Raw genomic sequence first — 27,717 nt, 5'->3', positions numbered from 1 at the left:
TTGTTTCTTAAATGGTTCCTAGTGGTTCTTAAACATTATCATGTCAAGGATGAAGGACCCCCAAATTAATATCTATTTGTCCGAAGACCCCTCCTTCTGAAAATATTTTGTGCCAGAGACCCCCATACAAGATTTGTGTGGATTTGAAAATATTCCACAATTTTCATTGTCAATTATTATTATTATTACAATTATTATCAAATAGCCGATGTATAGGGTTAGGCGCCAATGTGGCCTATAATTAGCCTGGTAAACCCTCCCTCCGGAAATCTCATCAAATGGAAATGAGATTTTCCGGAGGGAGGGGCTTTACCAGGCTAGCCTATAGTGGCTTCTTTTTGGCTTGTTTTCATAGACCTGGTTGCTTGTTTCTCTCTCACAATCTGGCAACACTGATCATGGAGCGAGGCGCGCAGAGCGCAGCAGACACGTTGGTATTCCTCTGAATCCTCTCCGACACACAGAGAGAGAGAACTGTTATTTTAGACGTTATTTCTTCCATCACATGCCACTGGAAAAGGGACCCGCAAAGAAGGAGGACATTTAATTCGACGATACCTTGAATAAATATGGCGTGTATTGGGGACTTCGACCCGTTCACCGCTGCCATACCTGCCACCAAAGTTGAACTCTCTGTATCTTGTAGGTGAGTAAGTGTCCAGTTACCTAGTATTGATTGATGATTGATTGATTACTTTATTAACAGTTTGCCCTAAAAAAAAGTAGTTACCCTAGTAGCCTTTGATTGGTTGATTTCTTGATTGATTGAGTTGATTGATTTGATTGATATATGATTTGATTTGATTTGATTTGATTGATTGATTGATTGGTACAGTTCCATACAAAAGGATGCTAAAATGTTTAAACCCAAGAAAGCACTATGGCTTGTTTGTTTCCATTGGGTCCTGTCCTGTGTATTCAATTCATCATTCTGTTCATAAAAAGAGTAGATCGCTGTGACGCGCATCCATAAGCTTTGTGAATGAATGTAAGCATGGGGCTTGTGGACTGTGAATGGATGTCATTCAACATATTAATCTTTGGTCAGATTCGTTTCCCACACTGCGTCTTAACCTCACATGGGTGACCAGAGTCCCTCAGCATGGGCAGGGCTCTATACTAGGCTAATAGTGAGTGTCTTTTCTGTTTTCTGTTATTGTGGGGAGAGCTTTCGCAGAAAATAGCAGATCTACAAGCTCATAAGGCATAGCGCTGCCACATGTCATGTTGTGAGTGAGCTTGTACATCTGCTATTTTCTGCGAAAGCTTTCCCCACATAAGGATGCTGTTGATTCCGTGCGCAGGTGCGCTTTGGGTGAAAGGGTAGCTCAGCCTCAGACTTTATTGTCCCAATATACCTTCAGCATGTGTTAAGTAAAGGAACGTTGTTGACCCTTGTGTGACGGCTTTGGCGCTTCCACTCGTCCCTTTTCCTTCGTCAATTAAGACATTAAAACCTGAGGCAGATTCTACAAAATGTGAATAACGTATGTTTCTAATGTCAGTGGTTGCCACTGACATAGAAACATACTCATACTCAAACATATAATTCACAGAATCTCGGAGACAGGACCGCATTTTACTCTCTTAGATTGTGAGGTTCCAATAATTAAGTTATGCCTGTGTCTGTGCATTTAATCACATTTAATTATATACACCTGTGTCCTACGTCCTGGTGCATGATCTCCAAATACAAGTGGCACTGGACACTACAGTGGTTCTCAAACTTTTTCATGTGAAGGACCCCCAAATGTACATGTATTTGGCTGCGGACCCCCCATCTCAAAATATTTTGTTCCAGAGACCCCCAGAAGCAAAGATTTGAGTTGAAAATATTTGCTTGCTTTAAAATGCTTTAAAATAATATATATTCAAAGATTTGCACAAATGTTCATGATTTTTCAAAAAATTGCAGATCTACAAGTTCATAGCGTGGCACTTCGTGCTGCGCTATGAGCTTGTACATCTGCTATTTTTGAATAGCCAACCAATGTGCTATATAGCTAAAATCTAAAATGATAGGTAATTAATGGGTTAAGACAAACTGCCAGGAAGGAGAAAGTGAAGAGGGAGGCTGCAATCATTTATGCTTTAAACTGCAATGCATCTCCCAGAGTGTGGCTGTGGTACCCAGCAGCGGTACATCATCGGAGACTCCGCTGTTGTGCACATCATCTCCCAGCCCAGGGTGCATGCTTCTTCCAACTGAGTGCCATTCCCCACCCCCCCCCCCCCTTTCAAACAAGAGGAAATTATTCTCTTGTTGTTATAGCTTTGGGAACACAAAAATAATACATGCAAAATGGATGGGCGAGGGAAAAAAAGCGAGTGAGGCTTAAGTGGAGAGGACATTCATCTGTAATATTCAACCATATATAAGCTACAGGCATTTTCTTTGCTACTGACTCACACAACCTCTCTGAGGAGATCAGTCCCTGAGGATTCAATTTTTGACAATAAAATATATAAATAAGAACACTTTTTTTTAGTGCTATGCCAATTGGTTCCTCCCCGCACACATTTTGCGTGTTGTTGTCACTGCTGTTGTAGCCTACTGACTCACCTGCCAGTGAGGAGCCCCCACCAGGAGGACGTACTCATCCCGCCCAACACTCCCTGCTGACAGGTGCCGCCCCAGCCCGTAGGAATACGTGCAGTAGACACCCTCCCTGCCTGGCTTTTAATCCCTTCCCCGAACACGGGCCAATTGTGTTTGTATAGATAGATAGACGCTCGAGAAAGCCGGATGCACTACGGTGGATCCAAACCCACAATGGGTGGGCACTGGGCAGGCACGTTACCACCCAAGCGCCTGCCTGAAGTTAATTATTGAGTACATCTAATGTAGCCTGAATAGGATTTATTCTGTTAAAAAGTAGTATCACCCTTTGCCAATCAGGGTGCTCTAAACAACTTTAAATTGGATCTAATTCTCTGCCATCATACTGACCGTAATCTTGGGAATCACTGTCTTCTGTGGATAATATCTATGAGAACACAAATAATCACTGATGTTTTTCCTCCGATAAGGACTCTCCTCATTTTAGTCAGTAAATCCAGGCTTATTGCCAGACATGTCACCTGGGGTTATTCATGCAGGAAGCGAACTGACAGATTGATTAGCTCCAGCCTAATAGTGTACATCAATGAGAGGAGATAACCCCAATCAACTGCTGGAGCACCCATCCACGCCCCCCACCCCCCCCACACACACACCCACACGTACGCACACAGCCACGCACACACGCACGCACAGCTATGGGTGTATCGGAATGGAGTGAAAGGGTTTGAACATTTGTGGGTCATCACTATTGTGGGTAGACCATGATGCTCTGACTTTACCATGTCCGTATTTTAGCAATACCTATTAGTCTTGGCTTGGCATCAGTCTTAATTTGATTGTGTGACAGTGTGGCTGAATAGAATATGAGGATATGATACTGTATGGGTCATATTCTTGTCTATCATTCTTTGTGGGGGTGGCTACTATACAGAAATAGCCTCACATTGCCAGACAATCGAAGATCTCTGCTTACCAATATGGGGATTACTACAGCGTCTAACAAACCTACGCCCACTGCTTTGGAAACCAATCATGTCACTGGCCCAATATGAAGGACTTTGGATTGTTTTTGCAATGCATTTTTGATATATATATATTATATACGTATAATTGTTTTAGCGAAAAGCTGTGCGATTGTCCTCATTCTATATTGAGCAAAGCATTTAGAGAAGACTGACTTGTGAGTCTATACAGGAAAGAGGGTGTTAGAGAATTGGCAGCAAATGTGTCATTATGGCTGACATTATGGCTATGTGTACTAACTTTTTTGAGCTACCAGGGTGCCCTGATGTTTATCACGTTATGACCCATTGTGTTTGACCTAGACAACGGGGTGGGGCAGCATAGTTTAGAACAGAAACAATCAGAAACAGTTGCTCTTTACAGGTGGACCTCTGTACCCAGTCAGTGTGATTTCCATGCAGGGTCAATAAGGGAGTGGAATTACACCCAGCAAGCGCAGCATGTGTGTGTCTTCATCCGCTGTGTAATGTACTGTCTACTGTAGGTGTTTAGTAATGTCCTGAAGTGAACATGAGTCCTGTGATGGTCACAAAATCTTATTGTTGGATTTGATACTGCCAACATTGTAATGGAGAATTATTGACATTTGACAATTCTTTATTCTATATCAATATTGGTATACAAGGGATCCATTCACAGCCATCTTAAATAGGATACCTGTAGCTGACAGGTGAATCAATTAGATCAATCTTACATTTACTGTGTCTGCGGCTGTTGGCATTTGAAAAAGTCACATTCTTTGTAAGAAAATATTTTCATGATTTTCAAAGCATTTCTTATTTGGTTGGTCAAACCATATTGCATAGACATTATGATGTGCGTAAAACACAGAATAGAAAATCTACAAGTCCAGTTACTGTTTCATCTTTTCATAAGTAGCTGCTGATAAAGCGCACAAGTGCGTGCACACGCCACACATACACATACACATACACATACACATACACATACACATACACATACACATACACATACACATACACATACACATACACATACACATACACATACACAAAGAGCTTGAGGGAGCTTGTTGGGTACATTGGCACTTGATATTCATTTTCTTCCCAGCCTGCACACAGAGATGGAAGGCACCATTCAAACAAATCACTCAGACTCTATCAGATAGATCAGTGAGAAATATCAGATATTCTATTATAAGAGATATTTGATTTCCGACATGTCTCGGATTTCAGTTCATATTATTTAATAATTTTGACTGTGGTGTGCAAGTGCATGGGATGCATTAAGAAAGCAGACATTATTGTGCTGTGAAACATGCATACACATGAAGATGTTTAGAGTTATTGTCTGCATGGCCGTCATCATAATCTATTAGCACTGTGCGGTAGATAGTTAGACCAGGAAAGCATCTGTGTAATTTCTTATTTTAGCCATATTTTATACTTTGGCTATTCTCATTGTAGATCTGATATTTTTGATTTTTTTTAAAAACGTGTGCAAATCTTTGAATATATGTACACTTTTAAAGCAAACATTTTTAACTCAAATCTTTGCTTATAGGGGTCCCTGGAACAAAAACATTTTGAAATGGGGGGGCTGGGGGTCCTTGATATGAAAAAGTTTGAGCACCACTGATACAGAAAACATACGTTTGTTAGGATTTAGAAGACATTTGTAGAATCGGCCTCAGGCCTTAAAAGGATTTTTTGTATACATTTTTTATCCCATGATTTTGTAACCCTTTTTTCACCCGATGCCAAATTTCTAAGTGATCCTGGGCGCTACACTCCCATCACCAGCCTAGGGAGCCCAGGGCCGAGCTCATGCCTCCTTCAATGCATGAGAGCCAACTGACCTTCTTGTCACCTGACAGGGGGGAGATCCCCGGTGTGACGTAACGCGTGGAAGGAACACGTTATTCCAACCAGTTCCCTTCCCCTCCATCAGGCGCCCCGGCTGTCATGGGGGAGGCGGTAGCCTATAGCGACCAGTATTACTACATGTTTTTGTGAGGGTATTAACTGCCCTAGGAGGGGGGTAGTTAATACATTATACTTGCCCTTATACTTGCCCTACATAACTAACATTTTAAATGAAAAACACCTTAAATATTTTATTTATTTTATAAATAGTTTGTCTTTCACTCAATAGGGACCGCTCCCGTCCATGTGATGTTTTTCTTTATTTATTATTTATGTCATATGACCATGTGTGGTCCAGCCCTATGGAGTATGGAATGCACGTGATAACTAAAAACAAAAAAAACAAACAACTTAATACTTCCTAAGGTTAATATGAGAGCATCAAAACAATATTCTAAATACTTTTTTTTAGCACGTGAATTCCATACATCCCATAGGGCTGGACCACACATGGACAAATTACATCATCAACTATTGAGTGAAAGATTAACTATTTCTAAAGTAAATAAAATATTTAAGGTGTTTTTAATTTTACGGAAATTATAATATTAGTGTTATAGTATTAAGACATATTTGGCTTATTAGCCAGGGATCCTTTAGATGGGTTAAAGGGGAATACCACTAATTTTCAACATTGAACCATGTCATAATATACCCTAGAGCTGTTGTGTGGAAATAAGAAAAAAGTCTCCCCCCTTCTATGTTGCCTAGAACTTTAGAATTGATTGTTGGGGTCATGTACGACTTGAATATAAAGTTAAGACTTGTTAAAGCATTTTCAGCCAATTGATTTCTATTATCTACAAGTACAATGTCTTGTGAAATGGGATTATGCCATTATATAAACTACTACAAGTCGCACTGTTTCAGCTGGAAGTGAGATTCTCCATTCTAGCGAATGCAGTAGCCTAGAGGGCGGGCCAAAGAGTACACCTTCCCTATGTCACTGATCACATGACCCCAACAATCAATTCTGCAGTTCTAGGCAACATAGAAGGCGGGGGACCTTTTATTTCATTTCCACACAACAGCTCTAAGGTATATTATGACATGGTTCAATGTTTGAAAATGAGTGGTATTCCCCTTTAAAGGAAGGTATCCTTTCAAACGTGTTGCGATGGGGCTGCATCGGAGCCTGGGACGCTGACCTGCTGAGATGCATGGGTCAATGTGTCACGACGGATAGCTCACTTTCCTCGAGGAAGGAGAACAAAGAGACAGTTTCATAGGAAGGTATGCTACCTCGTGTCTCCTGCAGAATGTTTATTGCTCTTCAGGGTCCTCTAGTAGTGAAGACTTTCTGCCTTCCCACATAGATGCTCGAATATCTGGTGTAATAGACAGCTGACAAGGACAAACAGGTTTATAATGAACTCCCTAGTCGGAGGCAGTGGCTCAGGAGGTGGAGCAGTTACCTATCCCATTGGTTCTCAAAGTGGGGTGCGGGGACCCCCAGGGGTCCTTGAGAGAGTTCCAGGGGGTCCCCAGCTAAATGATAGATAGTTAGGAACCAAATTGACCCTTATAGGTCTGTAACTCTGAGAGTGTACACACTCAGAGTTAAATTAACATTGATTTTACAATATAAATTGTTGTCCCAGAGATAGAATGACCATTAAATGGGGGTCCGTAGCCTAATGCATGTCAAACCTTGAAATTGAAATGGTTGAGAATCACTGCTAGAGCCGTAAAGATCTTCTCTTATGGGGGTCCCTGCTGGCATATCTTTTCAAATGGGGGTCCGCGGGCTATTACGTGTCAATTTGGGGGTCCTTGACATGAAAAGGTTTGAGAACCACTGTCCTATCCAGTTTGATCCTACAGTAGCTCTTCCCATAATAATGACGATGTACATTATCCTTGAGCAAGATACTGAACCCCTAAATGTTCCCGATATGGTTGGTGCCTTGCATGGCTGCCTCTGCTGTCAGTGTATGAATGAGTGTGTGAAAGGGTGCATGTGACTCATATGGTATTTTGTAGGAGGGAAAACCAGCAGTAAGAGATACAGTACATAGTAATTTAGCCCTTAATCAGATTATTTGCCTTTGGATTACTGCCTGTTGGAATTGTCTTTTAAAATGTCAGAGATCTGTCTGTTCTGTTCACTGTTGCATCTTATGAGGGTTCAGAATCAGTACATTGCCTGACGGGCTGTCAGATTATCATGCTACTTCAGGCGCCAATGATTCCATAATCTAAATGCAATGGAAAATATTTTCTCTTTGCTTTAGGCTAACTCTGACTGACGTTTCCTCAGTCTCTTGATTTTCAATTGATTCTCAATACAAAGCAATGAAAATATAAACAGTACAAAGGTCACAAGTTCCAGGTAAAAAAAGACAAGACACGTTAAAAACAAAACCCCAAAAGACACCTCTTTTACTTTCCAACACATTAAAATGAGTTTAGCTGTAATCAATCAGTCCATATATGACAAGAGATGTTGCTGTGTCTTTTATCTCAATACATATGATATTCCCAATATTATTAAGACTAGATTATTATTAAGATTATTAAGGCTCAGGTTGTATCTGTAATTCAGATATTCTTGAGAAGAAGCTGAAGATATCGACCCAGAAACCTTGTAGCCTGGTACACAGAGCAAAGCTGTGCCGCAGGTCAGCTTCGACAGACTCACATTTTTAATATATAAGTACTTTAAAATGGATTAGACAATGTCTAGCATTTAAAGAGCAAATATGGACATCCTCTAAACTGGAGTTTAGTACTTTGTACTTTGGTGACACAGACTTTGCAGTCTGTTATACAAGAGGGATATTATCTGGTCTGAACCTGCGCACAGCTTGAAACACCCATACAGTTACCAGGGGTTGCCAGCAGCGGACTGGCCATTTGGCGTACCGGGCAAATGCCTGGTGGGCCGCTGGGCCAGTGGGCCGCTGGGCCCAAAAAAAACAAAAACAAAAAATATATGTTTTCGCTCCCGTTTTAGGATTATTACGGTCATTTTTGGGTCGCCCGGCCCAATTATTAGTTACTTTAATGTTTGGGCTGGGATGCTTTCCAGCAGGGTCCTCAGTGCGGCTGAAGAACCCCCCCCCCCCCCCCCCCGTTGCCAGATACTCCCTCACCAAGTTCCTGATTTGAAAATACCTAAAGCGGTGTGAGTCCACGGCAAGTCATATTTTTCCCGAAGCTGCTCAAAAGATGCAAATGTCCCCTTTACATAAAGATCATATTACCGCAATCTTACCTATATCTAATTCTTTCCAGGCGTTAAAAAAGCCATCCATGTTTGAGGGAGAAAATGACGGATTGGATGCAATGGGTAATAAAAAAGAAACTCCCCTGCAGAGTAAAGTGCTTCAGTCTTTTGGTTGTAATGTTAACGTCATTCAAATATTCTTTTTGAATTCCTAAAAGCTAAAATTACTGTAGTAAGTAACTTAGTAATTACAAAACAATCCTTCCATGATGATCATCATCATTCAATGAATGATGATGATCTCACGAAGCTCTGTTAAACATACTTGGAAATGTATGTTTGAGTTTATTTTTTTGCATGGATGAGTTAGATCAAGATAGCTTATGGTTTGGGGAATGCGTTAGATAATGTGCAGAATTAATCAGCTATTTCAAAGTGAACAGTCCTGTCCCCATAGTGGTTTTGCCTTCATTATTTAAGCCAGGCAGCATGGGCACTGAGTCGGAAAGCAGTGAGAAAGCTGTTAACAGGATTTAGGTCAAGATGAGCGAGGTACATATGTGGTTCCATATCCATAACTGCTACACTATCTTTGAGCATCAATCAAGTGCTTATTTGTTTGATGAAATGTGCCTTTAAGCGAATCGTAGCAGAGAGCATTAAACCAACAGCATCAGGTGGCAGTTACAAATTGGACAGATTCTCCCAGGTTACCACGGTATAAGGGCGCATGGGGACCCCCACCAGGCTGTATTGAGAGATAACTGTGAGGTCCCCACTGGGGGTTATGGTAAGTGGCTGCACTAATGAGTTTTTAAAGGCAAATTTGGCCTAGTTAAAGCTCCAGGAAGGCACCGTAGCTTTGACTAGTTACTCCAGAGAGAAGATTGGGTCCATCACTTTCACACAAAAGCTACAGCCAATCTTACCTGCTATGCTGTGGGACTTCTTGGTGACTGATGTAAAGACAATTTGTTATATTAAGCTTCCAAGAGAGAACTAGTTAGAGATGGACAGTTGAAAGAAGAGGTTGTTTTAGACAAGTAACGGTAAGGCGATAACTAATGTTTTAATTAATTCCATCCAAAAGAGCCTCAAGCCCTATGTAAACCTAAGACTCTGGGTAATGTTCAGCATATGATTTTCAGTTCATAGAAACAATTATTAGTACTTTCTTTTTGTAAAGAAATACTTTTTAATTTAGGCAGGAAAGGGAAATGGGAAGAGACATGCAAGACATTATAGGATCCAGATTACAACTCTGCTCCTTGCTTGGTGCAGTATTCTACACTCCAAAATAAATGGGGGTGGTACAGGGACAGAGCGCTGATGTCGTGACTTTGTCTCAGCTTTGCTAAGCCTCCCCTCTCGCTCTGAGAAAAACATCGCTAATGTAGAGAGAGAAATGGATTTCTCTGCCTTCTGATTTATTGAAAACCTACTTTTATTTTCCCTGGTGAAAACAACAACTGCACTGGCACACCTTGTCTGAAAGGAGTGCCTGGGACAGGGAACGTAGGTCTCTCACTTTTCTAACATCCATCAAAGGACTTTGTATTGATCACTTTCAGTCAGACCCAGCCGATTGACCCATTCAATTTGTAAGGAGAATGGGTGTTCTGTGCTGGGTTGTAGTATGTGTCTATCGGGTAGATTGAGGCTCTTCATTACTATGTTTGGCCCTTGATTAAAACTCACATGAATGAACCCTGGCATCCCTATTCTTGAGGCGAACATTCTGCAAAAATAGCACATATACAAGCTCACAACACATTTATATTGTTACTTCTTCTGTTACTACAGTATATGGTTTTAAGTTGTTAAAATAAGGTTCCACAGTGCATGGATTTCAATCATATTGGCACCTAAAATGGCACCTATATAGATTATAAAAAAACTAAAACATGCATGTACGGTAAACATTTGAACCATAGTTTAGAGTAGGTTTATGAGGGAGGAGAATATGTGTCTGTGTTGGCTATTTTTAAGCCTATGGGTGTAGGGACTGCAGCCTTGGCCTTGAAAATACAGCTGGTATTGCACCATGAAGACACCTGCAGTATATGAATCATTATTACTTCGCTGTACAATAAAGCAGAAATGTATTTTTTTGGCACACAGTCAAGCCATGACTTACTTTGGGAATAAATATCTATCTATAGATCTAAGGCTACATACTGTAGTAAGGCCAGTCACGGATTTCAACACAGTTGTTTGTCCTTAAAAAGCAATTTGACAGAATAAAAACTAATTGAGGACTATCGAGTTGGCATGCTGTCAATAGTTCCACAGTAAAAGTGATTCTCTCCAAAAGTACATTTCTCATTCTCCCTTCACATTTAGAGCCAGTGAAGAAATACATGTGAAAAGAGAAGTGGGATCAAGAGGAGCCTTTCTAAGTCTGAAAAGGATTAGTTACTGAAGATGTGGAATGAAATGCCCTCTGCTTGGAGGTCTCACTACTGCTAATGGAGTGTGTGTCCTTCAGCCGCACAACATCAAGGTCTGCAGGTGGTTGGGGTTTCTACTGCCTCAGCTATGCTCTCACGCACTTAATGAAAACACAATTAATCCTGAGTGTTCCTTTATTCTTAAAGTGAAATTGTGAAAATGTTACAGGAATACAGGTCAATTTTACACTATCAGAGTTAAACCTGCAATCCAGATCATATTTTAATGAATTCAACATTATTTTAACCAGTCTTTATCGTAGAGTGGCCTATTTTAACATAACATAACATCTGTAACTGGCACATCTGCAGTGGTTGGAGGTGGTGTCCCTACTCTTCCATTGAGAAATGTAGACGCTGGTGTTGGGTAGGGCACCTACGCTACTGTTACTGTACTGCTTGAAGCTCATGAGCTCAATGTTTCCTCAGACCAAGTGGAGATTGCTTCGTGGAAGAGCGGTAGATGTTTGCTCTCTCATGCGGTAAACCAGGATTCTAATTCGGGGTAGGACATAAAAGTTACGGATTGCAGCTTTAAATGAACACTTGACAAGAGCTGCATACTGTATCACATTATCTTGCCAGCTCTCTGGTCTCCATAAAAGTGACATATAGTTACTGCATAGCATACAAATATAGAGTTCTCCTTACACCTACGTCGCACCGAGTCATAGTGTCGGGGGTTTTGTCAGTGCGTCCGTTGTACCCGTCTGTCTGTGTCCCTTTTGTGCCCATATATGGAGATCTCTGCCCGTACCCTGTATATTGGCATGCCCATATATCTTCTGTACAACGTCTGGACAACTGGATATCCATATATGCCCATTTATGGACATATCGGTCGGACTCAGCAGCGGGCCGGGCAACGCACTCCCTCGACCTTACCGTTGCGCGAGTCGAGTTTGAAGTCGGTTGATCCCATATATGCACATGACCATGTATGGGCATAGCGGTCGGATCTGTGGCTCTGGACAACCCGATCCATATATGCCTATATATGGGCATATCGGGTTTGTTTATGGTTATGTCTGAGTCATAGTGACATGCCTATATATGGGCGTATCAGGTTTGTTTAGAGCAGATAGTCAATAGATGACAAATGCTGTCTGTGCTGTATATAGGGTAGGCTTCAGCCATTGAGTCTGTAACATGCTATTAATTACTGTTGATGAAGGAAATTTGCATTGTGGAGCATGGACATTAATTGTTTGATAACTCATAAAGGGTGGCATAGCTTATTAATTGTACTGACACTCTTGGTTTATTATTCTGATTCTGTCAGAAATGCAAAGCAGGCACATTTAATGCCAAGCATTTCCTTCTGAGGAGAACATCCAGACGAGCCTCATCTCCTCCACTGGCTTTGCAGATAGAAGTCCCCTCTCCCTGACGTATTTACCACTTTCAACCTGGCATCCCTATTTTACGCATCTACAAGCTCACAATGCGCCGGATCGCGACACATTGTGAGCTCGTAGATTGGCTATTTTCGTTAGTTGTCATTCAATGTAGTGTAGGGCTTAAGGGGTTTTCTAAATCCTATGTCAGGATCCTTGTATCTTGTGTATAGTTTCCTGTTATCCTTGTACTTTTATTGTGTAGTATTGTTCCTAGTGTTTCCTGTCTGCCCTAGTGTTTGCTACCTGTCTTGTCTCTCCTCCCTGTGACTACTCGTTTCTCCACCTGTGTCCTGTTAGTCTCCCAGCCAATCCCTGTGTTGATTGTCTTTGAGTTCACCTGTGTCTTGTTAGTCCTGTGTCTATTTAGTCCTCCCTGTGTCCAGTGTTCTCTTGTCAGATTATAGTTGTTGTCATGTTGTGTCCTGCCTTGTATGTCCTGCTGTATTGACAACTTATATCGAAAGTTTGATAATAAATCATCATTGAACTTGATCTGCCTGCCTGCTTGCCTGCCTGGTTCTGCACTTGGGTCCAAACACTTGTCTCACATCGTGACATCCTAACAGTTTTATGAAAAACTTATGTTGCTATATCAGTGGTTCTCAAACTTTTTCATGTCAAGGACCCTCAACATTTTATGTAATGTATTTGGCCACGGACCCGCATCTTAGTTAAATATGTTCGCTTTAAAAATATATCTAAAGATTTGCACAGATCTGCAAGCTCGCAGCGCGGCACGAAGTGACGCGCAGTGTGCTTGTAGATCTGCTATTTTTGAATAGCCAAAGAAATCTGAAATGACACAGATGCTTGGGTTAAATCCCAGCTCCTCCAGGCATTTAGTGAAATTAGTGTCCTTGAGTAAGACACCGTACACCCGTAACTGAGAATGTGCATGTGATTGGGCGTATGTAGCACTCATGCGTGTAGACGCCTACATCTCCGCCGCACTGATACGTCTGGGGAAATCTAAATCTCAATATATGGGCTAGAACAGTGGAGAAAATCAGCCCTAACAAACCTACGGCCGCTGCTTTGAAAACCAATCACAATGATCACAATTATGACAACGGTTTGTGCCGTCCGCCTCATGCCTGCTTGGACCAGGTCTACTGGTGTATAGTGGGGCACATGTAGTTGGCGGAGTGGCACCCTGCACATAGATGTCACGGTCCGCTCCTCAGCCCTTGGACTTTGTCTGTGTTTATCACTTTTGGACTTTTACTTTGTATTCCTGTTCTGTTTTGGTCTTTTAGTTCTGTGTAGGTTGTTGACTTGGTGTTCTGTGTTTTATTGTGTAGTATTGTTCCTAGTGTTTCCTGTCTGCTTAGTTATCCGTACCTGTCTTGTCTAACCAGTCCTGTGATTCCCAGTGTTTCCACCTGTGTCCCCTTAGTCCGCTAGCCTATCCCAATGTTGATTGTCTGTTGTGTTTACCTGTGTCTAGTTAGTCCTTGTCTATATATATGCCCCTGTGTGTTTGCTTCTTTGTCAGTTCGTCGTCGTATTTTGCTGTGGTTAGTTCTTGTCCCAGTCTTTGATATTGTCTAGTGTATACCTGAGTCAGAGATTCCCTGTGTTTTCCCTTTGTGGGGTTTTTTGTTAATAAAGCCTCCTGAATATTCACTGCTCAGCCTGTATCTGTCATTCTGCATTTGAGTCCTACACCTCCTGAACTTCATCGTGACACATAGATGTCTCCAAAATCCTGCTTTATATGTCCACGTGACCCCTGATAGATAAACTTACGAATAATATCCAGTTTTGGAGAACACTTCCTCTGTCTTTGCTGGGGAAGGTTAATGCTGTAAAGATGGTATTTCTAACCGCGGCTGTTATATATATTCCAGACCATACCCGTATTTATTACTAAAGCATTCTTCAAACGGTTAGATTCTACCATTTCTTTCTTTCGTGTGGGTGGGATTATAAAACATCCAAAATGAATGGGGGGTTGTCACTTGTACATTTCTCTATCTATTATTGGGCCACTAACATTCGAACCATCTCTTACTGGTTGGATGATACAGCATGGATTGGAGATGGAGTTAGAAGATTGTCTACCGTTTACCATAGGGGCAGTCATTTTATCACCAGTATCACTAAATAAAATGACATACAATAATAACTAAATAAAACAGAAACGTATAGCACTATCCGTATTTGTAAACAAGGTCAGGGCAATGTCATTTTTTTTTTTTACAATATATATCAATCAAACTATTAAGGACACAAAATAACATACAAAAACAAACAAGGCGAACAGAGTCCACATAAAATCATACACAGGATTACACGCCAATGGTTACACTCTTTTTTTTTTTAAAGACCAACTGTTACGATGCCACGATTTAAAGCCAGGAGTAACACAATGAGACAGAAACACACAAACACACACACACACACACACACACACACACTTTGTGTCAAATCAAAAAACAATCAAGCACTAACATGCACAACGCCACAAATCAAATCATGCACATACATTATGGGTAGCTGAACATAGTTCAGATTATTGGATCATGTGTCATTAAGCACAATGCCATGGAAGAGGCATTACTTGGGGCCCACGCTATGGTCCCACACTGACACACAGTGTCAGGAGGCCACAGTGAAGGAACGTCTTCAATACACACAGAAAGAAAGAAAACAAAACATTTACGTCACCTCTTGTACAGTTTGACGTTACTATTTCTTGTACAATCTGGCACATTTGACTTAAGAGGGAAAACTAAGGGCTGGCTTGGCTTTGTGCTAAAAAGCTGTACAGTGAACTTGCATCCAAAACTCGCATCCAAAAATCTCACATTAAATGTGAGAGTGATGCACCCTAAACCAGATGTAAACTTGAACTCTGAGAACATAATTATCTATTCATTGGAAGGGGGGGGGGGGGGGGGGGAGAACAGACTGAGCCCGATCCCACCATGACCTACAGTTCATCACTGCTGCTCTACAATGGACACCCTGTGATGTACAGTATATTACCAGCAAACTACATTTATCACACATCACTTACTTTGAGCACATTTTCTGAATTTAATCCAGCCTTAAACCCTATCCCATAAACACAAGCTACAGTACCTAAACATAGTAGGCAGATAAGACTCCTTTTTACTCTAGCTAAGGAATTGATGAAAGATTATTGTCTTTTAGCCATTTACGCAACATAAAGTAAAATGTTAGAATATCTTGATATAACTTTTTTTTTGTAAAAATGTATAATGTTTTTTTTTTTTTTAATTATGCTGTTTGCAGAATCTGACAGCCTACACATACATTTGAGGTTCTGCAGCACAGCGGAGCAGGTGGGTACACCAATACTGATATATATACAATATATACATAAACAAAATTGATTAAAAATGAACTGATTGACATGACAATAGAACTTTGTTGGAGGCGTGCAACAGTTAATCGAACGGTATACGTAAGAGTGGGCACCCAAACCCTGTGGGCACCCCAATGCCAAATCGGCAATTTCCCTGCAAATGAAAAAAATACAGAATCTGGAAAATGATCCGAAGCAATGTAAACTATACAGGATCCGAACATGCATGGTACACCATTAAGAGACACAAATTTACCCTTCAACTACTTATTTATGCCCCTACTGACTGGCTGATCAGAGGTTTTGTAGCAATTTGTTGCAAGTGTAGAAGTATTGGGCCTTAAATGTTCAAGCATGTTCACATCATGTATACCTACTTAATTACCTCAGATCATTTTCCAAATTCCCCATATCTTTACATTTCACAAAGAATAGCCAATTCAACAATGAGGTGCCCACAATGTCTAGGCGCCCACTCTTCAGCACAGTATTGCAACCTTTGTGAGGTCTGATCTTGGGTGGACAGTCACTGGCCAATCTCCACCAGGAGCCAGCGTTGAGTGGCTGTCCACCAGGATACAGGCAACATCTGTCGCAAATGTGTACAAGCCTCCACCATCTACACTGACCGTGTCAGCCCTAACGCTTGTCCAGGCACCTGCCATCTATGCAGGGGACTTTAACTGCCAGCACACTGACTGGGGATACTCCCACACGACACCAGACGGAGAGACGCTGTGTGAGTGGGCCTCCAACGCCAATGCTCAGCTCCTGTTCGACCCCAAAGAGCCACCAAGTTTCCAATTCCGGAGAGGCAGGTCGATAGGTTCCCCCGGTCACACCATCGAACGTCTATCATCAAAGTCCCCTCACTGGTGCAGCCGGTAGGGGGTAAACCTGTCCGTAGGTGGAACTTCCGTGAGGCCAACTGGCAGGCATTCACCGCAGAGACAGAGAGAACATCAGCCTGTCTCCCGGACCCAGACAATGCTGATGTGGACTCAGCATCTGCAGTGCTCCTAAGTGCAGCAAAGAAAACAATCCCTCGCGGCTACAATGCGAGCTACAACCCGGGCTGGGATGAAGAGTGCAATCACCTCCTGCGTGAACATCAGCAGGCTGGCTCAAGGGAGGATGTGGACGCGACTGCAACGGCACTACTCCACAAGCTGGACGCCACCCGAAGGGCCCAGCTCCTGAAGAACAGCCAATTCCAAGGTGCAGACAAGAACTTCGCCCGCTTTACACAGCGCGAGGTATCTTCCCTCCTCTCTAGGGCACCCAGTCTCGATGCTGCTGACATCTCTGGAGAATTTACATCAGCTTAGGGCGGCCATCGGCAACCATTAGGCAAGGCAAGTCCCCGGGGCATGATAACATCCACCCAGAGTTCGTGACCCACCAGAGTGAGACAACATCTGCCTGGCTCTGCTCCTTTTTCTCATCCTGCTTCCAGAGGTCCAAACTCCTGGGCTCCGTCGGGCGTCTCGCCGCTCCATGAGATCCGCAGGGCGCTTACATCACACTGGGGCGTCAGCAGGTTCTCTTCAGGTGTACTAAAGTACTCTGAGCTCTTGGACTCGCTTCCCAAGCCGGGCTGAAGTCTTAGTCTTCGGTGGCACGGAAGCTGGTGGTGCTCTCTCTTGAACTCGCTTCCCTTACACAGAAAAGCCGGGCTGAATCTTGTTGGCGCTGAAACTCCTGCTGATACCACTGCTCATCCAGCTCAGACCAAAGGGGAGCAGAATGGGCAATCTCCTGGTGGCTCACACAGCTGGTGCATGCCCTGTGAAGGACAAGGATCCGAGTTCGAATCCAAGTTGCAAGTCTCTTTCTCCATCCTAGGGGCCTCTCGTCTTTCAACATGGCTGGAACCTTCTCCATAAGGAATTGCGGTAACACACCGAAGTCCTGAGCGTTCTCAATGAAGCATTGAATGACTGCTGTCTGCAGCTTCAGGCGTTTCTCTGTGGCGTCCATATTCTTAGTTCCCTCTCCAGATGGAAGGAAGTTTGGGGTCAAGACCACAGACAGGCTACTGCTGTCCATCTTGTTCTTTGCACTCCTCTTGGACACCTTGTGGAGGAAATCAAAAACGTAGCGCAGCACGCTGTGGTTTCTGTCAGGCAGAATGCAGGACAGCAGCAGTGTGGCGGCGGTGCGTTCCTCCTCGTTGTTCAGCTGCTGGGCCTTCAGGAAGGCATCATGCAACTCGTCGGGCAGGACCGGTTCCGGCAACTCCCTGAAAAACTCCTTCACCAGGCAGGCCACATTGTAGGGATCTGCTGTGGACAGACACTCCTCGCCCGCATCCAACTTGACCCTGAGTGCTTTCCGACGAGCAATGGAACCTGTCTTTCTGAACAGGCCCTCTTTGTCTGCGTGCTCCAGCAGCATTGAACATGCATCCACCACAAACCGTGGTACACTCCCATGTTCAGTATCATACTGAGGTAGACTCTCCAGCCGTACACCGAAAACCTTCACCGTGTTGGTAGATGGTGACTTTGACGTTTGTTTGGTTTTGTAGAACCCCTTCTTGATCTTTATGCTGTATGTGGCTCTCAGCTGCTGCACAGCCATCAACCGCTGCAGGCTGGCATCCACGTCCTTCTTCAGGCCGGTGGAGTTCTGAGGTACTGGCAAGTCGTCCAACTCCCCGATCCCACTGTCTTCTGACAGGAAGTCGTCCAACTCCCCGATCCTACGGTCTTCTGACATGGTACCTAGTTGGACGTTAGTTGAAGAAGCTGGTAAAAAAAAAGCAAGAAAATAGAAGAAAAATCGTCAAAATCGGACAAATTGTGATCTAAAGCCTGAGCTGTGATCAAAACTGTAGATTCTGTGGCCGTTGATGATGATAAATCCTCTGGTTTAGCAGACTAGCAGGTCCGTTGATGATGCTGATGTGAATCAGTCAGTGTTAACGGCAGCTGTAGTTGAGATACGTCAGGCTATGGGCTTGATTATTGCTGGAGTCTCTTGATGCTTCTCTCTCTGTTAGTTAATGTTGCTCGGGGTCGCTGCTGGAACTGTGTCCAACTAAGGCACATCGAGCCTTTTATACTGTCGGCTGTGGCCCTAATGTCCCTACGATGATGTCAGGTAGTGTCAGACTGATGTCAGACTCCGTATATATGACACGCGTTCAGGTATCTATGACGACTTTGTAAGTTGATAGTCTTTGTTGACAGTTTTTGTTTACTCTCTGCGCAGCCGCAGTTTGTTCAACGCCAGGTGGCTGCTGGCAGTGATGATGACGTCACATCATCGCCATAGCGATTTTCGTTGATTTTTTTTTTTTTGCGGTTCCAGCCGCTCTACATTTGACCGTGTGTGTTTGCGTGTCCGTCCGTCCCAGCACGGCATAAGCAACTGCAGCACAAACAGGACACAGTGCAACACATGCGCCACTTAAAGACATGCACGCACACACACACACACACACACACACACACACACACACACACACACACACACACACACACACACTAAAATGACCAATATGCAATGTGAGTAAAAATTATTAAAAGTAAATAGAGTACAAATATTTAAAAGTAAATACCTTGAGTAAAAATACTTAAGAGTACTTATATTGAGTAAAAATACTTAAAATACTTAAAAGTACTCAAAATGAGTAAAAATACTTAAAAGTTGAAAAAAATTGTAAAAATACTTAAAAGTTGATAAAAATAGTGAAAATACTTAAAAGTTGTAAAAACGAGTAAAAAATACTTTAAAGTAAATAAAGTGTCTAAAAATACTTTAAAGTAAATACATTGAGTAAAAATACTTAAGAGTACTTATATTGAGTAAAAATACTTAAAATACTTAAAAGTACTCAAAATGAGTAAAAATACTTAAAAGTTGAAAAAAATAGTAAAAATACTTAAAAGTTGATAAAAAGAGTGAAAATACTTAAAAGTTGTAAAAACGAGTAAAAAATACTTTAAAGTAAATAAAGTGACTAAAAATACTTTAAAGTAAATACATTGAGTAACAATTTTTAAGCGTACTTAAATTGAGTAAAAATACTCAGTAGTACTCAAATGAGTACTACTGAGGTTGTTAAAATGAGTAAAAATACTTAAACGTAGTAAAAATGAGTAAAAATACTTAAACATAGTTAAAATGAGTAAAAATACTTAAAAGTTGATAAAAACTGTACAAATAATCTTTCAGTACCGCCTCAATACCAGCACCCACACAACAAATAAGAGTAATACCGTCTGAATGCCAGCGCCCACACAGCAAATAGATTTGTACCGCCTGAATGACAGCACACACTCATCAAACAGAGTAGGCACCGCTTACTCACACTGGGTGTGATTTTTTTTACAACTTTATTTATGGTATTTTCAGTTATTAGGACATACAACCCCACATATACCCCACCCTCCCCGGTTCCCTCACAAAAATAAAATTACAACAATAAAACAACATTTATAAATGGGGGAGAATAAAATAAAATACGAGAGCAGTAAATAATTGAAGTTCGAGTTGAAAACAAAATAGACAAAAAATGAATGAAATTAAAATTAAAAAGAAAAGTTCTTAATACGCTTAAGGGGGTTTAGCATATCCAGACCAGACAGTTAGCAATGAATTTGGCAAATATAGGGTACCACACATCCAAGTACAGTTAGAGAAGTGACCAGTATTTCTAGAAACCACAGTAAACAGGAACAAAATGAAAACACTTATTGAGTCAAAATACAGTATCACTTCCAGTAGTTGTAGGAAAAGACAGAGTAAGGGTGAATTCAATAAAAGGGGACCAGGCCTTTATACATTTTCGGCGAGACTTGTATCTGTTGTACCTGAGCTTTTCTAATGGTATAAAGGACAGCACATCCTTGACCCAACTCGTAAACGTTGGAGGTTTATCTGATTTCCAATTGCGGAGAATAAGCCTCCGGGCTATAAGTGAAGAGAATGCTATGAAGTTGGCCTGAGGAGAGGTAATTGGTACATCATCATTGGGAACTCCAAATATAGCAGTTATTGGATTGGGCTCAATTGTTATAGGCTATGACAAATGGATGAGAAGGCATTAAAGATATTATTCCAAAACTGAGTCAAGGATGTGCATCCCCAAAACATAATGGCCAACAGTGGCTGGCTCCAGATTACATCTAATACAGGTAGAATCTATATCAGGATACATTTTGGACAGTTTTTCTCTCGAGAAATGCAAACGATGAAGTATTTTAAATTGGATCAAGCAGTGTCTGAGACACAGGGAGGTGGTATTAATGCGTCTCAAAGAGCGCTCCCAGATATCCTCCTCCAGCTCAATACCTAGGTCCTGTTCCCAGGCTAGTTTTGTTCTGTCCAAGAGAGGCGGTTTAATCTCCTGTATGGCCTTATATATATTAGATACGCTTCCTTTGGTGTATGGGTCCCAGTCTAGTATGGTGTCTAGTATACTCTTATCTGGCATTGTTGGAAATGGAAAATGTTCCCTAGCAAAACTACGTACTTGGAGGTATCTAAAAAAGTGAGATTTTGGTAACTCATGGTCCTGTTGAAGGATTTCAAAAGAGGCAAATGTACCATCTACGAATAAATCGCAAAAAAATATCAAGCCGTTGGAGTGCCATGTCTTAAAAGCTGTGTCCGTCCGGGAGGGAGGAAAAAGATGATTGTTAGTCAGGGGCATATGGCCACACATGTTTTTAAAACCAAAATGATTTCTAAATTGGCGCCAGATTTTGAGAGAGCTTTTTATCACCTGATTACTAATGTGTGTAATAGTACCACCCGGAAGTGCAGAGCTCAGCATGGACACCGGAGAAACCACAGGATCAGAAAGTGATTCCATGAGGGCCCAAGTCGGGCCACGTTTGTTTTCATGAACTGATACCCAGTAAATATTTTTTTTGATATTTGCTGACCAGTAATAAAACATAAAGTTAGGCAACCCCAGTCCTCCTGATGATCTTGGTAACTCTAGAAGAGCTTTTTTGGCTCGCGGACAGGCTTTATTCCAAATACAGGTAGAGATACAGGGCAATGTCATTTTTACTACCCATTGTAACAAATCCCTCGTTCGCTCCTTCCCATCTCGATGGTGCCGTGCTTTCCTTGCCTGGAGAGAGAAAAGAATAACTTGTGTTGGAGACTTATGTGGCTGGAGTATTCGCTTATTTTTCTTAACCCCTAATTGCTCACAGGCCCTCATTGGAAACAAGCCCGCAAGGACTTTCATGAACGTCCTGTTAAAAGGAATTATCCTACTGTACTATCAATAAAGGCATAGAAAGCCCCCCCCCCCCCAAAAAACAAAACAAAAAAAAACAAACAATAGGCTGCATTTACACTGAGAAACACTCATTTAAGACCAGAGTCAAACGTATTAACTGCGCTTGTTATTTCTTCCTAAGATCGTTTTACACCACCTGCTCATCATGGCATCCTTTGGTCATGTTTGAATCCACCTGTAATACACCCACTGATAATATATCCAGCGCAATCAACACACCTCGCCACTTTGCCGTGGGTGCCTCCGCTCACCCTTCTCTAGTTTGGAATATACCAAACATCTGTCGCCACTCTCCACCCGCCACCCTGTTGACTATGCTTCAAATGAATCCTTTCTCTTTCTCTCCCTCTCTCTGAAAATTCAGCAGTCTCTTTTAATTGCACAAGAGAATTGATTGATCCCTATTCTCTCTCTCTCTCTCTCTCTCTCTCTCTCTCTCTCTCTCTCTCTCTCTCTCTCTCTCTCTCCTTTCTGGCTTTTCTCCTCCTCCCGTTCCTTGTTGCAACTTTTCTCTCTCACCTTTAATGTTTGGTGATGTGGTCTTTTTGTCAACATTATCACATTTGACAGGTAGAGGCCCCTTCACATGCTAGACACCTCCCACACTTTCACGCTCCTGCAGAGAATTCTCCAGTCTTAAGGCTGTGTGTGTGTGTGTGTGTGTGTGTGTGTGTGTGTGTGTGTGTGTGTGTGTGTGTGTGTGTGTGTGTGTGTGTGTGTGTGTGTGTGTGTGTGTGTGTGTGTTTGTGTGTGTGTTTTTGTGTGTGTGTGTGTGTGTGTGTGTGTGTGTGTGTGTGTGTGTGTGTGTGTGTGTGTGTGTGTGTGTGTGTGTGTGTGTCTGTAGTGTGTCTGTAGTGTGTAGTGTGTTGTGTTTGGTTGTATTTAGTATTCATGTGTTGTATGTGTTTTTTATTTAACCAGGCAGACCATTATTCTTATTTACAACTTTGACCTGAAGTTTTAATGCATGTCTCGTACTAAGCTTCGTGTGTGTTTGTATTCAGTCTGTGTGTGAGATATTCCAGCACATGTGAGTATTTACGTGCGGGCGGTGCAGCTCCATTAGTTACTATCACGTTTGAGGTCTGTAGCCAGGGAAGGGCCGGTGGGTGTACATGCTGTCGCTGCGTGCCTCAGCCAGCTGAGCTTAGTGGCGTACCATCTGGGGCCTGCTGGGATCAGCTCCACATGGGTGCCTGATCCAGACACATCGCTAGCCATCAGCCGCCTAAAGACCCTGGCTGCTTGTCAGCAGCACCTCTCGCTCTCCCCGTCAGCTAGCACGAGAATGCAAACCTTCCTCCTCTTTCCATCTCTCTCCGTTTCTCTTTGTGTCTCCGGCAGGCCTGAGATCAGCTCCACTGGACCATCTATGGATTATGTACTAGCCTGACTCATCCACTGTTCACAGCTGATCTGTAACCAGTGACTCTCAAGTCACAAGACTTACGGTATGGTCAATCAAACCCAGGGTTGTTCTTCAGGTTCAAAAACAACAACAACAACAACAACAGCAACAACTTGTACTACTGCTGGTTTTCTATCCTACCTGGAAGTTAATTGTTGTTACCAATTAGATAGGATGCCAAATAAATTCAATCTCTAGTAGGTCCACCAAGTACCAGGGGTCCTGGACCTCGAGGTCCACCTACCGTATTAGCCCCTGCCCACCAACAATCTCAACCTCATTCAAAATCCGGTCCCCAGGGACAATATTCAGTTTTCTGCTAGCTTACATAACATCAGATATAATTTCACACGGTGTCATGATAATGTATCTAGCCTGCAGCAAAACGATTACAACTCAACTAGTACATCATAGATTTGGTTAACCACATGCATCCTTGCGTCCCTATTCTGGGCAAGCCATAATAGGCGAACATTCTGCGAAAATAGCACATCTACAAGCACATTGCAACACGTTGCAATGCAACACGTTGCAATGAGCTTGTAGATGTGCTTATAGATTTTCAGCGAAGAGATTTGGTGTAGGGGTGAAAAGGGAGAGGGCGAACCCCTTGGGGACCCTGGTATGAATGACCCTGGTATGAATGACCCTATTGTGCATAAAGACCGTCATATTTAATTGTCATGAGTGTCAGGCTCATATACTGCATTTCAATTCAACCTAAATGTTTCTCTTTTGTTGGTGGGGGACACACGGTACAAGGAATATCCGGCCCTGCTCCCCTCCATTTTAAGGGATGTGGTGTGGCATTGAAATCCCCCCCAACCCCCAACTCCTCCCAACAGCTTGATTCCTTGATTCCCAGCCCCCTGGCTCTCCAAACACTGTCACATTCGTGTGAATATTTAATGTCATCTCCTCCGATGCTCGTTAACAGCACAAATGTCTCATTGGCGTGGGGCATCTGCTCGACGGTGGCATTCCTCCTTGGTGCATTTCTGCCTTGTTCTTGCTGAAAGCCGGGAGAAGTCATGTAAATTTGATGGCGTTCTCCTCAACCACGGCTGCTGCTGCTTGTGCCCAGGGAGTATGAAGAGTGAAAAATAGGTCCCAGCCCATCTGTTTTCTCTGTAATGCTTGAAATATGAATGGGGGCCCTAATTTGGATTTTCACAGTCCGCTTGATGTTAACACATAAATGACTCGCAACAGCGGGTAAACAATAGTTGAAGTGAACAGGGAATGAAGCTTAATCTAAGTGACGTTTAATGAAGTGATCAGTTTTTACTTAGAATAGCACTTTGCAATATACATTCTCTGTGATATGTTAAAGTGAAAGCTGTAGCACTGCAGGTAATGGAAATGTGAAATCATTTGGTATTACATAATGTTTTTTTTTGTCATTCTTTTTCAGAAACCTCCTGGATAGAGACACATTTTCCAAGTCGGACCCAAGTAAGTATGTTTTTCTGTCACATGATGGCTCGGTTTCACACACCATGCCGACATGTATGCTTGTAGAGTCACGTATGCACACGTTCTATATGCCCACACACACACACACACACCCATACATCTCTGATGCGCGTCACTCTATGCTGCGTGTGACACACACGTCCCATACGCTAGTGGTTCTCAACCTTTTTGGCTGGCGACACCCCAAAAAGACTTGGCCATGGCTCACGACCCCCCCTCCTTCACGAGTCACGACTCACCAATCTAACAACATACACGCACTGAACAAACGCTGGTGAGTGTGCGCACACTGAATAAACACATGCGTGCACATACTGTGTAACGACTGAGACTGCTATACTAAATAAAATATAGCTACTGTATATTAGTTCATCAGTTATTATAGGTACATTTTCTAAAATGGGGGTTTGACAAGAGGAGTAGCCTAATTTTACACTTGAGTCGAACCGTGCATCCAAGAGGAAAATATACGCACCTCTTCACAGCTCCAATAGCCACCGATTTTGGTCCTGCAATTCCACCTCTCATGTTGAGAAATTCCACTGATTTATCGATGTGATGTGGTTTTGGTGTAATACATCTTTCACAAGCTTTCGTGTGTCAGAACCTCAGACACAATGGCGCTGATCAATCTATTTCCCCCGCTTTGTCAGCTGTGCCTAAACTTGCCCACTTTGAGTTTCTCACTTGCCGGTCGAAGTCGACAATACCTGTGTAGTGTTAGGTGTGTGATATTTGTTATGGATCTTAGTATCTTACTAGCAGCAAGATGCATCCACCACACCGTTCCATCCACCATCCACACTACAGGCTGTTGAGAGCCATCGCTTCATGTATTGCGACAGTTTCCTTACATAGTTAGATTCCTTTTTCTCTCTTTCACAGGGCAAGTTAAGTTTATGTGGCAAAGGGAGGGGTAAATCTCCCCTGTGTTGCAAGGAACACAGAGCCAGCGAGAACGTTCTGTCTCAGTGTGGCCAGTGTCACGCACACACTTCCTCGCTCTCTCTCTTACCCCAAAAAATGTTAGGCCTACCTACTAATTCAACATTCTGTATTGTGACTGTGATTTTACTGAAACTAGAGGTTCGGGCCGCTACGTGGCCCTCACATCTCTGTTTGTCTGTGTCCCTTTTGTGCCCATATATGGGCAGGGTATATACAGGTATATGCCCATACCCTGTATATTGGCATGGCCATACATGGGCATATTGGTTGCGTCAGCACCACATTCCCTCAAGTCCTTTCTGATGCTCTCACCGAGTTTAGAGTGGGTTGGTCCCATATGTGCATATGACCATATATGGGCATTGTGGTCGGATCTGTAGCTCTGGATAACCGGATCTACATACATGCCTATTTCTGGGGTTTGCTTATGGTTATGTCTGAGTCATAGTGACATGCCTATATATGGCTGTATTGGGTTTGTTTATGGTTATGTCTGAGTCAGAGTTACATGGCTGTGGTCCTGCCTATGTATGGGCATATCAGGTTTGTTTATGGTTATGTCTGAGTCAGAGTGATGTGGCCATGGTCCTGCCCATATATGGGCGTATTGGGTAACTATATACTTTAATGAGCCTTATATGAGCCTCATTCACTGTTTATGTGTCAGGAGCGCTGTGCGTCGCCTCCTCCAACAAAACACATCTCATTCCCAATCAGGCTGTCAGATGTTCAGAAATTAAAGTAACTTAACGTAAATGACATAACGTAGATCAGGTTCAATTCACTGGTGAAATGAGCCCGGTCGGGGCCCATCAGGCTTGCAGACCTCTAATGCACACTACACATACGGCATAAGTGTACAGTACAGTGCTTCAGTCTCACACATGCAGTACATTGTAACACACACACACACACACACACACACACACACACACACACACACACACACACACACACACACACACACACACACACATACATACATACATACATACATACATACATACATACATACATACATACATACATACATACATACATACATACATACATACATACATACACACACGCATGCTGCACACAAAAAACATTGTTTGAAAAAACGTATGCTGTATGATGCCTTCATACAAACACAAACTACATATAGGCGGGTGCATATATGAAAAAAAAAGCACCTTACCCAAAAAAAATTGGAACAAAAGGTTTCTCAACTGTTTTTCGTAGTATGTGGTGTCCTGAATAACATACTAAAAGTCTACCAAAGTTTGACCACTTTTAAGGTGTTATTTTCAAGATGGCGTCCAAGATGGCCATTTTAAAAAATAGCTTAATTCCTTCATTATTTATCCTAAACAAGTACTTTTTGTGTCTAACCCCATGTTTTGGGGGCCTGGGAATCCATTGGACTTGTCCAAATTGCAGAGATACAATTAGATAATTGTGAAATCCTATATTTTGTTTGAGACTCTATTAACACCCTCTGAAATGGTCACCCGTTTCAAGTTAACTTAACTAATTATATAATAAATGTCCTACTTACTTACTTTGCAGAAGGTGGTGGCAGAGAATATTGTCAGTTGCAATATAGTATTGTTTTCAATGTTGCCCAAACTAAATTAATCTTTGACTATACACCCCACCCAAAAACAATTTCTTGCATTTTGAACCAATCTCTCTGCACCCCTCCCCTTACCCACAGGAACTTCATAACTCCTCCCCTACATACACGAGAATATACATTTTTCTCGTGGACAAGCGCAGTGTCATCTTGTAGACAAGATTTTGAAAAACATTG

The 27,717-nt window shown here is 42.3% G+C and overlaps 1 protein-coding gene across 1 annotated transcript in view; it reads left to right on the top strand.

Annotated features, from left to right (window-relative positions):
• Positions 1-569: 569 nt before the first annotated feature.
• The window catches only part of LOC308092567 (copine-8-like), a gene marked incomplete at both ends in the record, with an annotated part of 128,471 nt that continues 101,323 nt past the window's right edge, over positions 570-27,717 (top strand). Inside the window, 2 exon segments of the mRNA XM_080438542.1 lie at positions 570-646; positions 24,913-24,953. Coding sequence (XP_080294668.1) covers positions 570-646; positions 24,913-24,953 — 118 coding nt within the window.

This window comes from Gymnoscopelus braueri (assembly GCF_963280865.1).
Source record: "Gymnoscopelus braueri genome assembly, chromosome: 9".
Classification (NCBI taxonomy): Eukaryota; Metazoa; Chordata; class Actinopteri; order Myctophiformes; family Myctophidae; genus Gymnoscopelus; species Gymnoscopelus braueri.
The sequence above is the reverse complement of the archived record's forward strand: the minus strand, read 5'-3'. Positions and strand labels throughout refer to the sequence as shown.